This window comes from Ornithorhynchus anatinus, chromosome 5 (assembly GCF_004115215.2).
Source record: "Ornithorhynchus anatinus isolate Pmale09 chromosome 5, mOrnAna1.pri.v4, whole genome shotgun sequence".
NCBI classification, from domain to species: Eukaryota; Metazoa; Chordata; class Mammalia; order Monotremata; family Ornithorhynchidae; genus Ornithorhynchus; species Ornithorhynchus anatinus.
This window is the reverse complement of record NC_041732.1, coordinates 68,757,636-68,772,510: the sequence shown is the minus strand read 5'-3', so window position 1 is coordinate 68,772,510 and position 14,875 is coordinate 68,757,636. Positions and strand designations below refer to the sequence as shown.

General features: G+C 50.0%; 1 protein-coding gene and 1 pseudogene across 1 annotated transcript in view; one reads left to right on the top strand and one right to left on the bottom strand.

Moving 5' to 3' along the window:
- Window positions 1-5,065: 5,065 nt before the first annotated feature.
- Window positions 5,066-5,149, bottom strand: LOC114812755 (annotated as a pseudogene).
- A 3,541-nt stretch (window positions 5,150-8,690) lies between these two features.
- The window catches only part of TMEM201 (transmembrane protein 201), a 36,285-nt gene continuing 30,100 nt past the window's right edge, over window positions 8,691-14,875 (top strand). Inside the window, exon 1 of the mRNA XM_029065606.1 lies at window positions 8,691-8,821. Coding sequence (XP_028921439.1) covers window positions 8,706-8,821 — 116 coding nt within the window. The 5' untranslated portion in view covers window positions 8,691-8,705. The remainder of the gene's footprint in view (window positions 8,822-14,875) is intronic.

Below are 14,875 nucleotides of genomic sequence, written 5' to 3'. Positions count from 1 at the left end.
AAATGTAGCTTTTTTATTATTATTGCTACCTGTTCACCCTCCAACTTAGTCTGTGAACCTCAGGTGGGAAGTGATTATCTTGTATATAACCTGGTGTTTAGCACAGTGCCGGGTACATATTAAGCATTAAGAAACTACTAACAACAAATGTCTTCCCAGATATCAATGGGGAAGAAAACAGATTGGATGGGGAATCATTCATCCCTTCAGTCTCTTTATTTGTTGCATTTCAGTCAGATGGGCAAAGAACTACAGTCAGGGCTCACCAAATGAGGGGTTAGTTTTCCAGTCAAATGAAAATGCTACTCATTCACATTCATTCAATAGTATTTATTGAGCGCTTACTATGTGCAGAACACTGTACTAAGCATTTGGAATGTATAGTTCGGCAACAGAGGCGATCCTTGCCTAATGACAGGTTCACAGTCTAAACACTCAATATAGCAAGTATATTTTTATGCCGTTACAAAAGAGGGCAGCCTTTAAAATGGGCCTAAGGCACCAGAAACAGTACTCCTTGTCTAACCTAAGAAATAAAGTGAAATCCAGTTTAGCAACCTTAGGTTGCCTTAGAGAATAGTATTCATAATCCTGTTCCCATTAAGATCTGCTTTATGTCAGATTCAGCCTCTTTTCCTAGTGGATTCACCTCACCAATAATGTCATGCAACTGGTGGAGCCAGTTGGCCTAAAATTTTATTCTCTGTTCTTCGGGGTCAAACTCAATGGGCAAAGAGGTAAAGGGCAACAGCAATTAGGAAAATCTAATAGCTGGGCAGTAGTAGGTGACAGAATTTATTTTTTTTTAATTAAGCTGAAGTCACTGAACTTTTCAACCCAATAGCAAAAAAACCAAGATGGTTCGTTTAGGCTTCTGAAAGGGAATTCTCAAAGATTCTGTTTCACTGAAACTTAGCTTCAGAGGGCTTCGCAGAAGCTGGAGCCTTTCCTGGGTCGCAAGGCTCCATGTTGAAGTCGGTCAGATTTGGCTCAAGCTTGGCTCCCTCTGCCCCCACTTACAACTCTTCATTTTGAATGAAGGATGAGTACCGGTGGAAGCTGGTCTCCTGATTTTTGGCACTGGAAGATTCCGTGAATAGCATCAGAATGTAAAATCTTCAAGGGCAAAGGAAATGTGCTGCTAAAGAGCATTTGAAAAAGGTGTAAAATTTGGGCCATTAGCTCACTATTTTTAGTGTTTCAATCCCCACCCTTCTGTTTCTCCTAGTTGGAGGGGAAAGCTGGGTTAGCACTGGGGCCTCAAGTAAAGAAAGGCAATAGATTAAAATCAGCAGAGCTCTACGGTAGGTTCATCCCTTCCATGTTCGCCACCTTTGAATTAAATACTGGAATTTCTGCTAGAGTGGAAAATGCAGGAGAAAACAAGCAACAATCGGCCATATTTATAAAGCACTCCATCACGTCGCCCCCTCTTACCTCACCTCGCTTCTCTCCTACAACCCAGCCCCCACACTCCGCTCCTTTGGTGCCAACCTTCTCACTGTGTCTCAATCTCACCTGTCTCGCTGCCGACCACACTGGCCCATGTCCTGCCTATGACCGGGAACGTCCTCCCTCCTCAAATCCACCAATTACTCTCCCCTTCTTCAAAGCCTTACTGAAGGTCCATCTCCTCCAAGAGGCCTTCCCAGACTAAACCCCACTTTTCTTCATCTCCCACTCCCTTCTCTGCCACCCTGCCCTGACTTGCTCCCTTTGCTCTTCCCCCCCAACCAGTCCCACAACACTTACGTATAATTTTATTTATTTGTATTGTTGTCTGACTCCCTATGACCCCCCAAGACTGTGAGCTCCATGTGGGCAGAAAATGTCACTATTTATTATTGTATTTTCCCAAGCGCTTAGTGCAGTGCTTTGCACACAGTAAGTGCTTAATAAATACAATTGAATGAATGAATGTGCAGAACATTGTACTAAACACTTAAGAATGTTTACGCAGTACAACAGAATTAGCAGACACGTTCCCTGCTTATAATAATAATTATGGTATTTAAGTGCTTACTATGTGCCAAGCATTGTTCTAAGCGCTGATTCATTCATTCATTCAATAGTATTTATTGAGCACTTACTATGTGCAGAACACTGTACTAAGCGCTTGGAATGTACAATTTGGCAACAGATCGGGGGAGACAGACGGCAGAGCAAAACAGAATGAAACAAAAACAAGACAAAGTTATCACGATAAATAGAATCAAGGGGTTGTACACCTCACTGACAAAATAAATAGGGTAATAAAAATATATACAAATGAGCACAGTGCTGAGGGGAGGGGAAGAGGGAGGGGGAGGAGCAGAGGAAAAGGGGGCTAAGCTGAGGGGAGGTGAAGGGGGAAAGAGGGAGGAGCAGAGGGTAGAGGAGCAGAGGGAAAGAGGGGCTCTGTCTGGGAAGGCCTCCTGGAGGAGGTGAGCTCTCAGTAGGGCTTTGAAGAGGGGAAGAGAATTAGTTTGGCGGAGGTGAGGAGGGAGGACGTGGCCTGCGGGTGGATGGTGGGATAGGTGAAAACGGGGGACGGTGAGGAGGTGGGCGATAGAGGAGCGGAGCATGCGGGGTGGGCAGTGGAAAGAGGGAAGGCAGGAGAGGTAGGAGGGGGCAAGGTGATGGAGAGCCTTGAAGCCCAGAGTGAGGAGTTTTTGTTTCGTGCGGAGGTCGATGGGCAACCACTGGAGGTTTTTACGGAGGGGAGTGACGGGCCCAGAGCCTTGCCGCAGGAAGATGAGCCGGACAGCGGAATGAAGAATAGACTGGAGCGGGGAGAGAGGGGAGGAAGGGAGATCAGAGAGCAGGCTGACACAATCCAGCCGGGATATTATGAGAGCTTGTACCAGCACGATAGCTATTTGGATGGAGAGGAAAGGGCAGATCTTGGTGCTATTGTAAAGGTGAGACCGGCAGGCGTTGGTGACGGATTGGATGTGTGGGGTGAATGAGAGCTGAGTCAAGGCTGACACCAAGGTGGTGGGCCTGTGAGTCGGGAAGGATGGTCGTGCTGTCCACGGTGACAAGGAAGTCAGGCTTACAGTATAGACGACAACCTATAAGATGATTACTCCTTTGAAATTATAGGTTAAAAAAACCCCGACGATATGAGCCACGTTTCCTCTTTCTTCTACCCACAACATGTGCAATATTCCTAAAAAAACATTATTGAGTTAATTCAAGCTGACTGGGAGTATTTGGTTCACTCTGTAATGAATAAGTGAATTACTCCTGGATTCGTCACAAAGAAAGTGTCGGTGCAAACACGAATAATGGTTTAAACTCCAGTTCCTTTCTTACCCCTTTGTCCAATGTCTTTTTCCACTTGTGGGTTTAGTGACCTTGAAAGAATTTGGATTTCTCCCTCTGACCAATTAGACTAGCGCAGGCAAGCTATCTTCTTCCACCCCGTAATTCACTAACAGCTTTCTCGTCTGTAAACTTTAAGGTCCTTGAGGGTACAGAAAAGTCTAACAACTCTATTATACTGTAACAATAATTATGGTACTTGTTAAGTGCTTAATATGCCTAAGCACTGTTCTAAACGCTGGGGTAGATGCAAGTTAATCGAGTCCGATGCAGTCCCTGTCCCACATGGGGCTCACACTCTTAGCTCCGTTTTGCAGATGAAGGAACTGAGGCCCAGGGAAGTGAAGTGACTTGGCCAAGGTCACACGGCCGCATGAGTCTGGATTAGAACCCATTCCTTCTGACTCCCAGGCCCGCGTTCTATCCACTAGGCCAAGCTAGTTCTCAGCGTGGCTCAGTGGAAAGAGCCTGGGCTTGGGAGTCAGTTCATGGGTTCTAATCCCAGATCTGCCACTTAGCTGTGTGACCTTGGGCAAGTCACTTAACTTCTCTGTGCCTCAGTTACGCCCATCTGTAAAATGGGGATTGAGACTGTGAGCCCCACCTGGGACACCCTGATGACCTTGTATCTCCCCCAGTGCTTAGAACAGTGCTCGGCACATAGTAAGCGCTTAACAAACACCAACATTGTTATTATTATTAAATCCCCAGAAGCAGGATGACCCAGTGGAAAGAGCACTGGGAGTCAGAGGACCTAGGTTCTAATTCTTATTCTGCCACGTACCTGCTGTGTGACTTTGGGGAAAGAGCCTGGGCTTCAAAGTCAGAGGTCATGGGTTCGACTCCCGGCTCTGCCACTTGTCAGCTGTGGGACTGTGGGCAAGTCACTTAACTTCTCAGTGCCTCAGGTACCTCATCTGTAAAATGGGGATTAACTGTGAGCCTCACGTGGGACGACCTGGTTACCCTGTATCTCCCCCAGCGCTTAGAACAGTGGTCTGCACATAGTAAGCGCTTAAATACCAATATTATTATTATTAGACTGTAAGCCCGTCAAAGGGCAGGGACTGTCTCTATCTGTTGCCGACTTGTTCATTCCAAGCGCTTAGTACAGTGCTCTGCACATAGTAAGCACTCAATAAATACTATTGAATGAATTATTATTATTTCTCTGTGCCACAGTTCCCTCATCTGTAAAGTGGGGATTCAATACCTGTGTTCCTTCCTTCTTACACAGTGGGACCTGATGATCTTGTACCTACCCAAGCTCTTAGACACACAGCAAGCACTTAACAAATGGCCCAATTATTATTAATGATGATATTTGTTAAGTGCTTAGAACAGTGCTTGGCACATAGTAAGCACTTAAATACCATAATTATTAAGTGCTTACTATGTGTCAAGCACTGTCCTAAACTCTTGGGTAGTTACAAGCTAGTCAAGTTGGACCCAGCCCCTGTCCCTGAGTCAAGGGACTCGCAGACTCAATCCCCATTTTACAGATGAGGTAACTGGTGTGCAGATAAAGTGACAATAACGATAATAATATTTTTCATAAATATGGTATCTGTTCATCGTTGACTATGTGCCAGGCACTGTACTAAGCAAATCAGGTTGGAAACAGTCCCTGTCCCATGGGGAGCTCACGATCTCAATCCTCAGTCTACAGATGAGGTAACTGAGGCACAGAGAAGTAAATTATTTGCCCAAGGTCACCCAGCAAATGGTGACGATGGTATTTGTTAAGCGCTTACTATGTGCAAAGCACTGGTTAGATGCCACGAAGTAGGTGGCAATGCCTTAATTATATATGTGTTGTAAAGTCCACTAGGACCTCTTCCATTTAGAACCCAGGTCCTCTCACCCACAAACCCGTGCTCTATCGGCTAGGCCGTGCCGCTTCTCGACTACGCCATGCTTCCATTATTCTCTCTCCGAGGCAGGGGTTTGCTGGGCCTAAGGGAGTCAGAGGTCATGGGTTCTAATCCCTCTCCGCCACGTCTAATCCCGCTCCGCTCACTCCCTCGGTGAACTCATTCGCTCTCACGGCTTTGACTACCATCTCTACCCAGATGACACGCAGATCTACATCTCCGCCCCTGTCCTCTCCCCCTCCCTTCAGGCTCGCATGTCCTCCTGCCTCCAGGACGTCTCCACCTGGATGTCTGCCTGCCACCTAATAATAATAATGTTGGTATTTGTTAAGCGCTTACTATGTGCAGAGCACTGTTCTAAGCGCTGGGGTAGACACAGGGGAATCAGGTTGTCCCACGTGGGGCTCACAGTCTTCATCCTCATTTTACAGATGAGGTAACTGAGGCACAGAGAAGTTAAGTGACTTGCCCACAGTCACACAGCTGACAAGTGGCAGAGCTGGGATTCGAACTCATGAGCTCTGACTCCAAAGCCCAGGCTCTTTCCACTGAGCCATGCTGCATTCTCAACTCAACCTAAAACTCAACATGAGCGAGACTGAGCTCCTCATCTTCCCTCCCAAACCCGGTCCTCTCCCAGACTTCTCTATCACCGTGGATGGCACGACCATCCTTCCCGTCTCTCGGGCCCGCGATCTCGGTGTCATCCTTGACTCGTCTCTCTCGTTCACCCCACGCATCCTATCCGTTACCGAGACCTGCCGGTTTCACCTCTACAATATCACCAAGATCCGCCCTTTCCTCTCCACCCAAACGGCTACCTTACTGTTACGGGCTCTCGTTATATCCCGGCTAGACTACTGTGTCGGCCTTCTCTCTGACCTCCCTTCCTCCTCTCTCGCCCCGCTCCGGTCTATTCTTCACTCCACTGCCCGGCTCATCTTCCTGCAGAAACGATCTGGGCATGTCACTCCCCTTCTTAAACAACTCCAGTGGTTGCCTATCAACCTCCGCTCCAAACAAAAACTCACTCTAGACTTCAAGGCTGTCCATCACCTTGCCCCTTCCTACCTCTCCTCCCTTCTCTCTTTCTACCACCCACCCCGCACGCTCCGCTCCTTTGCCGCCCACCTCCTCACCGTCCCTCGGTCTCGCCTATCCCGCCGTCGACCCCCGGGCCACGTCCTCCCGCGGTCCTGGAATGCCCTCCCTCCTCACCTCAGACAATCTAATTCTATTCCCCTCTTCAAAACCCTACTTAAAACTCACCTCCTCCAAGAGGCCTTCCCAGACTGAGCTCCTCTTCTCCCTCTACTCCCTCTGCCACCCCCCCTTTACCTCTCCACAGTTAAACCCCCTTTTTCCCCTTTTCCCTCTGCTCCTCCACCTCTCCCTTCCCTTCCCCACAGCACTGTACTCGTCCGCTCAACTGTATATATTTCCATTGCCCTGTTTCTTTTGCTAATGAATTGTACATCGCCTTGATTCTATTTAGTTGCCATTGTTTTTACGAGATGTTCTTCCCCTCGACTCTATTTATCGCCATTGTTCTTGTCTGTCCATCTCCCCCCATTAGACTGTAAGCCCATCAAACGGCAGGGACCGTCTCTATCTGTTGCCAACTTGTTCATCCCGAGCGCTTAGTACAGTGCTCTGCACATAGTAAGCGCTCAATAAATACTATTGAATGAATGAATGAATGAACGTCTGCTGGGTTTGACCTGGACCAAGTCACTTCTCTATGCCTCAGTGACCTCATCAGTGGAGAAGCAGCGTGGCTCAGTGGAAAGAGCCCGGGCTTGGGAGTCAGAGGTCATGGGTTCTAATCCCGGCTCCGCCGCTCGCCGGCTGTGTGACTTTGGGCAAGTCACTTCACTTCTCTGCGCCTCGGTTCCCTCACCTTTAGAATGGGGATTCAAACTGTGAGCCCCACGTGGGACAACCTGATCACCTTGTATCCCTCCCCAGCGCTTTGCACATAGTAAGCGCTTAACAAATACCAACATTATTATTATTATAATAGGCTGTGAGCCCGTCATTGGTTAGGGATTGTCTCTGTTGCCGAATTGTCCATTCCAAGCGCTTAGTACAGTGCTCTGCACATAGTAAGCGCTCGATAAATACTATTGAATGAATGAATATTCCCGGTTCCGCCACATGTCTGCTGGGTGTGACCTTGGTCGAGTCACTTCACTGTGATTTCATCATCTCTCAAATGGGGATTGAGACCGGACGCCGCTTGTGGGACAGGGGCTGTGTCCAACCCGATTCATTCATTCATTCCATCATATCTATTGAGCGCTTACTCTGTGCAGAGCACTGGACTAAGCGCTTGGAATGGACAATTTGGCAACAGATAGAGACCGTCCCTGCCCAGTGACGGGCTCACAGATTGGCTCATACCCCTCCGCCCCCAGCGCTTAGTACAATGCCTGGAACCTAGAAAGCGCTTAATGAATGTCATCTTGATTATAATGATGATGATCAGCGTGGCTCAGTGGGAAGAGCCTGGGCTGGGGAATCAGAGGCCATGGGTTCAAATCCCGGCTCTGCCGCTTGTCAGCGGTGTGTCTTTGAGCAAGTCACCTTACTTCTCGGGGCCTCAGTTTCCTCATCTGTCAAATGGGGATGAAGACTGGAGCTCCATGTGGGACAACCTGATGACCTTCTATCCCCCCAGCGCTTAGAATACCGCTTTGCACTTAGTAAGCGCTTAACACATACCACCATTATTATTATTATTATTATTAACTTCTCTGGGCCTCAGTGACCTCATCTGTCAAATGGGGATGAAGACTGTGAGCCCCAGGTGGGCCAACCTGATGACCTTGTATCCCCCCCAGCGCTTAGAACAGTGCTCTGCACCTCGTAAGCGCTTTAACAAATACCAACATTATTCTTATTATTCTCCGGGCCTCAGTGACCTCATCTGTCAAATGGGGATGAAGCCCGGGAGCCCCACGTGGGCCAACCTGATGACCTCGTATCTCCCCCAGCGCTTAGAACAGCGCTTGGCACATAGTCAGCGTTTCAGAAATGCCCTCATTATTGATGACGACGGTGTGTAGGCCTCGGGGAATCGGAGCGGGCCTGAGTCAGCGGCCATCACGACCCCGGCCTTTCACGCGGCCGCCCCCGCCTCGCCCCGCGCCGCCCGGGAAAGCGGGAAAGGGGCTCTGAGTCATCCCGGCCTCCCGCGCCTTCCCCTTCCCGGCTTCCGATTGGCCGCGGCGTCGCGGCCGGGGGGAGGCCCCGGCTTCTGATTGGTGGCGGCGCCGCGGAGGCGGGGCGGCCCCGGTTTCTGATTGGCGGAGGCGCCGCGGTGGAAAGGAGGTCCCGGCTTCTGATTGGTGGCGGCGCCGCGGCGGCCAGGCGGCCCCGGTTTCTGATTGGTGGCGGCGCCGCGGCGGCCAGGCGGCCCCGGTTTCTGATTGGTGGCGCGGCGGGAGGTGGCGAGCGGAGAGGGGCGGCCCCCCCCGGCGCCGCTTCCAAAGCGGGGAGGAGAAGGGCCCGGCGGGCGTCGCCATGGCCGGGGTGAGCGCGCTGCTGGCGGGCTGCCCCGGGGCCGGCCTGGCCGGAGGGCTGGGGGTGGCCGTCTGCGCCGCCGCCGCCGGCCTCCTCTTCTACAGGATCGCGCGCAGGTACGCGGGAGCGCGCCGCGGGGACGCGCGCGGGGGGCGGGGGGCCCCGCCGCCCTCCCTGGCCCCGATCAGCTCGGGATCGGTTACGCGCTTCTTATGTGCAGAGCACTGGTCTAAGCGCCGGGGGAGAGGCAGGGTCACCAGGTGGTCCCACGTGGGGCTCCCAGGCTTCATCCCCATTTGACAGATGAGGCAACTGAGGCCCAGAGAATGCTAATCATCATGTTGGTATGGGTTAAGCGCCGACGAGGTGCAGAGCGCTGGTCTAAGCGCTGGGGGAGAGGCAGGGTCACCAGGTGGTCCCACGTGGGGCTCCCAGGCTTCATCCCCATTTTAATAATCATCATGTTGGTATTGGTTGAGCGTTGACTAGGTGCAGAGCACTGGTCTAAGCACTGGGGGAGAGCTTCCCAAGCTTCATCCCCATTTGACAGATGAGGGAATTGAGGCCCAGAGAATACTAATAATAATCATGTTGGCATTGGTTAAGCGCTGACTAGGTGCAGAGCACTGGTCTAAGTGCTGGGGGGAGAGACAGGGTCATCAGATGGTCCCACGTGGGGCTCCCAGGCTTCATCCCCATTTGACAGATGAGGGAACTGAGGCCCAGAGGATACTAATAATCATGTTGGTATTGGTTAAGCGCTGCCTATGTGCAGAGCACTGGTCTAAGCGCTGGGGGAGAGACAGGGTCACCAGGTGGTCCCATGTGGGGCTCCCGGTCTTCATCCCCATTTTAATAATAATCACATCACGTTGGTATTGGTTGAGCGCTGACTATGTGCAGAGCACTGTTCTAAGCGCTGGGGGAGAGACAGAGTCATCAGGTTGTCCCACTTGGGCTCCCAGTCTTCATCCCCATTTGATAGATGAGGGAACTGAGGCACAGGGAATACTAATAATAATCATGTTGGGATTGGTTAAGTGCTGACTATGTGCAGGGCACTGTTCTAAGCGCTGGGGGCATAGAATAATAATGTTGGTATTGGATAAGCGCTTCCTATGTGCAGAGCACTGTTCTAAGCGCTGGGGGAGAGACAGGGTCATCAGGTGGGCCCACGTGGGCTCACAATCTGAATCCCCATTTGACAGATGAGGGAACTGAGGTCGAGAGAATACTAATAATAATAATAGTGTTGGTATTTGTTAAGCGCTTCCTATGTGCAGATCGCTGTTCTAAGTACTGGGGGAGAGACAAGGTCATCAGGTTGTCCCACGTGGGGCTCACAGTCTTCATCCCCATTTGACAGATGAGAGAACTGAGGCCCAGAGAAGTGAAGTGACTTGCCCACAGTCAGCTGACAAGGAGCGGAGCCGGCATTCGAACCCATGACCTCTGACTCCCAAGCCCGGGCTCTTTCCACTGAGCCATGCTGGTTCTCCATAATGATGAGAGAAGCAGCGTGTCCTAGTGGCAAAGAGCCCGGGCTTAGGAGTCAGAAGGTCGTGGGTTCTAATCCCGGCTCTGCCACGTGTCTGCTGGGTGACCTTGGGCTAGTCCCTTCACTTCGCTGGGCCTCAGTTCCTTCATCTCTAAAAATGGGGATGCACGTTAATTAATTACAGTATTTGTTAAGCGCTTACTATGTGCAGAGCACTGTTCTAAGCACTGGGGTAGATACAGGGTAATCAGATGGTCCTACTTGAGGCTCACAGTCTTAATCCCCATTTTAAAGCGCTTAGTCCAGTGCTCCGCACATAGTAAGCACTCAATAAATACTATCGAATGAATGACTCTGAGCCCCACATGGGACCTTCTGATTACCCTGTATCTCCCCCAGCGCTTTCATTCATTCAGTAGTATTTATTGAGTGCTTCCTATGTGCAGAGCACTGCACTAAGCGCTTGGAATGGACAATTCGGCCACAGATAGAGACAATTCCTGCCCCATGACGGGCTCACAGTCTAATCGGGGGAAGATGATGAGATGAAGAGAAGCAGCGTGGCCTAGTAGCAAGAACCCAGGCTTGGGAGTCAGAAGGTCGCGGGTTCTAATTGTGGCTCCACCACTTGTCTGCTGGGTGACCTTGGGCGAGTCCCTTCACTTCTCTGGGCCTCAGTTCCCTCATCTGTAAAAATGGGAATGCAGATTCCAGCATGTAGTACAGTGCTCTGCACATAGTAAGCGCTTAATAAATACCATTGAATGAATGACTCTGAGCCCCACTTGGGTCCATCTGATTACCCTGTATCTCCCCCAGTGCTTTCATTCATTCATTCAGTAGTATTTATTGCGCGCTTACTATGTGCAAAGCACTTAGAACTTAGAGCACTTAGAACAGTGCTTGGCACTTAGAAAGCACTTAACAAATACCATCATCATTATTATTATTATCTATTCTCCCTCCCTATGGCTGTTCTGTAGCATTTTCTTTATACTATCTATTAAGCGCTTACTCTGTGCCCAGCACTAAGCGCTGGGGTGCGTACAACGTAATGAGTCCGCCCACGTGGGGCTCGTCGTCTTCATCCTCGTTTTACAGACGAGATAAGTGCAGGCACAGAGAAGTCAAGTGGATTGCCCAAGGTCTGTCTCTTGCCGGATTGTACATTCCCAGCGCTTAGTCTAGTGCTCTGCCCATAGTGAGCGCGCAGTAAATACGATTGAGTGGTGTGGCGGGGGCAGGATTAGAACCCTCGGCCTCCGACTCCCAAGCCTGTACTCTTGCCTCTAGGCCACGCTCCTTCTACTTTGCCAAGCGCTTAGTACAGGGCTCTCCCTCCTCAAATCCGCCCGACAGTCACTCTTCCCCGCCCCCTTCAAAGGCCTACTGTAAGGCACGCCTCCTCCAAGAGCCCTCCCCAGATTAATGCCCCTTTTCCTCAGCTCCCCCTCCCTTCCACCTCACAACGACTCGCTCCCTACTCTCTTCCCCCCGTCCTCACAGCACTTATGTATCTATATGTATATATCTATAATTCTATTTCTTTTGATGCCTCTTTACTTGTTTTGTCGTCTATCTTCCTCCCCTCTAGACAGTAAGCCCAGTGTGGGCAGGGATTGTCTCTCTTTGTTGCTATATTAATAACAATCGTAATAATAGGTGCCGTCGATTTGTTTCCAATTCATAGCCACTCCATGGATCTACTTTGTCCAGACGTACTTTGTACGTCCTCTGTCGTAATCCGCGACCTTTCTACTGGTTCTTCCGTTATCATTCTTATGGTCTCTAACCATCTAGCTGCTAATAATAATGGTATTTGTTAAGCGCTTAGTATGCTCCAAACACTGTTCTAAGCGCTGGGGGAGATACAAGGTAATCAGATTGTCTCACGTGGGGCTCCCAGTCTTAATCCCTATTTTACAGATGAGGTCACTGAGGCCCAGAGAAGTTAAAGTGACTAGACCAAGGTCGCGCAGTAGGCAAGTGGTGGAGCCAGGATTAGAACACACATTCTCTGACTCCCAAGCCCATACACTTGCCACTAAGCCAAACTGTACTTTCCAAGTGCTTAGTAGTTGATATTTGTATTTGTTAAGCGCTTACTATGTGCCGAGCACTGTTCTAAGCGCTGGGGTAGACATAGGGGAATCAGGTTGTCCCACGTGGGGCTCACAGTCTTAATCCCCATTTTACAGATGAGGGAACTGAGGCACAGAGAAGTTAAGTGACTTGCCCACAGTCACACAGCCGACAAGTGGCAGAGCTGGGATTCGAACTCATGAGTCCTGACTCCAAAGCCCGTGCTCTTTCCACTGAGCCACGCTGCTTCTCTAGTACAGTGCTCTGCACACAGAAAGTGCTCAGTAAATATGATTGATTGGCTGGGCCCCATGTGGAAAACCCCGAGGCCCATCTCAGGCGGCAGGCAGGGCGTAGGTGATGGACTGAGCTCCCTAGTAATGATAATCGGCTCTGAGGGGGTCGCCCCGCACCCTCCCAGCCCATCAACCAATCAGTGGTATTTATGGAGTGACTACCGTGTGCCGAGCACTGTGCTAAGCGCTGGGGAGAGTACACTAGAAAAGTGTTGACGGACACCCTGGCTCGTGGGGGACAGGGAACGTATTTGGGGTCCCAGGATGGGGGGGGCCTCGGTGCCTGGCTCCGGTCCCCTTCCCTCCTCCAACCTGCCACAAGGACATTTCTGCAAAGGCCCCACGGAGGGAAAGCAAAGTGAGGCCCTTTTCTCCCACTGACTCTGGAATGTGTTACCTTCATATCATTCATTCAGTTAGTATTTAATGAGCACTTAATATGTGCAGAGCAGTGTACTAAGCGCTTGGAATGTGCACTGCGGCAACAGAGAGACAATCCCTGCCCAACGACGGGCGTATATCACTAAATCAATCTTGCTTACTCTTTTTTATGGCACTTCTTAAGTGCTTGCTGTGTGCCAGGCACTGTAATAATAATATTTATAGTACTTGTTGAGCGCTTCCTGTGTGCCAAGTGCCGTGCTAAGCGCTGGGGTAGATACAGGTTCATGAGGTTGGACACAGCCCCTGTCCCACATGGAGTTCACCCACTTATCCCCATTTTACAGGCGAGGTAACTGAAGCTCAGAGAAGTGACTTACCCAAGGTCCAATAGAAGGCTTGTGGCGGAGCCGGAATTAGAACCCAGGTCCTTCTGACTCCCGGGCCCGTGCTCCAAACCATGCTGCTTACTAAACGCTGGGATAGATACAAGCTAATCAGGTTGGATACAGCCCCTGTCCCATGTGCAGTCTTAATCCCTGTTTTTTTAAAAATAGATGATGGAACTGAGGCACAGAGAAGTCAAGTGATTTGTCCAAGGTCACACAGCAGACAAGTGGAGCGAGGTTTAGAACCCAGGTCCTTCCGACTCCCAACCCGTGCTGTATCCACAAGGCCACCTTCCTGTGTGCAGATCTCTGTACTAAGCATTTGGGAGAACACAGTATAACAGAGTTTTGACTCATCGGGAGTCTCCCTCCTGCCCTTAAGAGCTCCCCTTTTTCATTGTCTGTTTGCACCTCTAATTCACTCCCAAAAACCAGGCAGTGGTTTGCACACCCAGGGTTCAAAGCAGGAATTGGAGGAATTTTCCCATCCACAGCAGTTTGACAGTTTGGCTAGCAGGCAGGCATTGGAGAGTCTCACAGGAAAACTCCACTCCTTGGAGGAAATAGAAGCCCCAAAGAGGAGCATCATCACAGTCTCCCAAGCACCGGGTTCCTTTTTTTCTCCTCCCTATTTATGGAATATTTTTGAGCACGATACAAATACGTGTGGATTTTTTTGCCTCATTTTCAGCCATTTGGTCCCGGTCCACTCTGTTCACACCAAGTATTGTTATGGACGAAAGGAGAGTCTGAAAATATCTAAAGTGCCATTAAAAGAAGGGACCAGGATGAGTTATATGGAATGCCCTTCTAGACTGATAGCTCGTTGTGGACAGGGAAATATGTCTACCAACTCCATATTGTCGTCTCCCAAGCGTACAGTGCTGTGTGCATGGAGTAAGCACTCAGTAAATACGATTGAGAATCAGACAGCTGGGTCTGGAGCTAGTGCCCAGCCCTAAAAACTAATAATTGTAGTATTTATTAAGTGCTTACTACATGCCAGACGCTGGGGTAAACGCAAGATATCCAATCGATCGTATTTATTGAGCGTTTACTGTATGAAGAGCACTGTCCTAAGCACTTGATCTGACACCATCCCCGTCCCACAGGGTGCTCGCAGTTTAAGGGGGAGAACAGGTGATTTTACATATGAGGAAACTGAGAAACTAAGAAATTAAGTGACTTGCCCAGAGTCATACAGCAGGCAAGTGGTGGAATCTGTGTTAGAACCCAGGTCCCTGAAATGCTGTATTGAAATTGTCCTTCAGAGTCAATTTGAAAGGTTGGCCTTTCTCTGAGCTCCGTGGCTTCAGTGGTTTTGTGGCCTCTGGGCGACCCTGATGCCGATGCCCTTGACATCACCCGATCACCCTGTAGGAGCCTGTGAAGGGAGGGTGAATAGCGGGCGTGACCGCAGAAGTACCAGGATGAGGTTTACAGAACGTCTTCTAGAAGTCTGAAGGTTCCCGAGGGATGTGGCAGCGTCTGGCCGGTAGCAAAGGTCATTGGAGGTGATGAAAT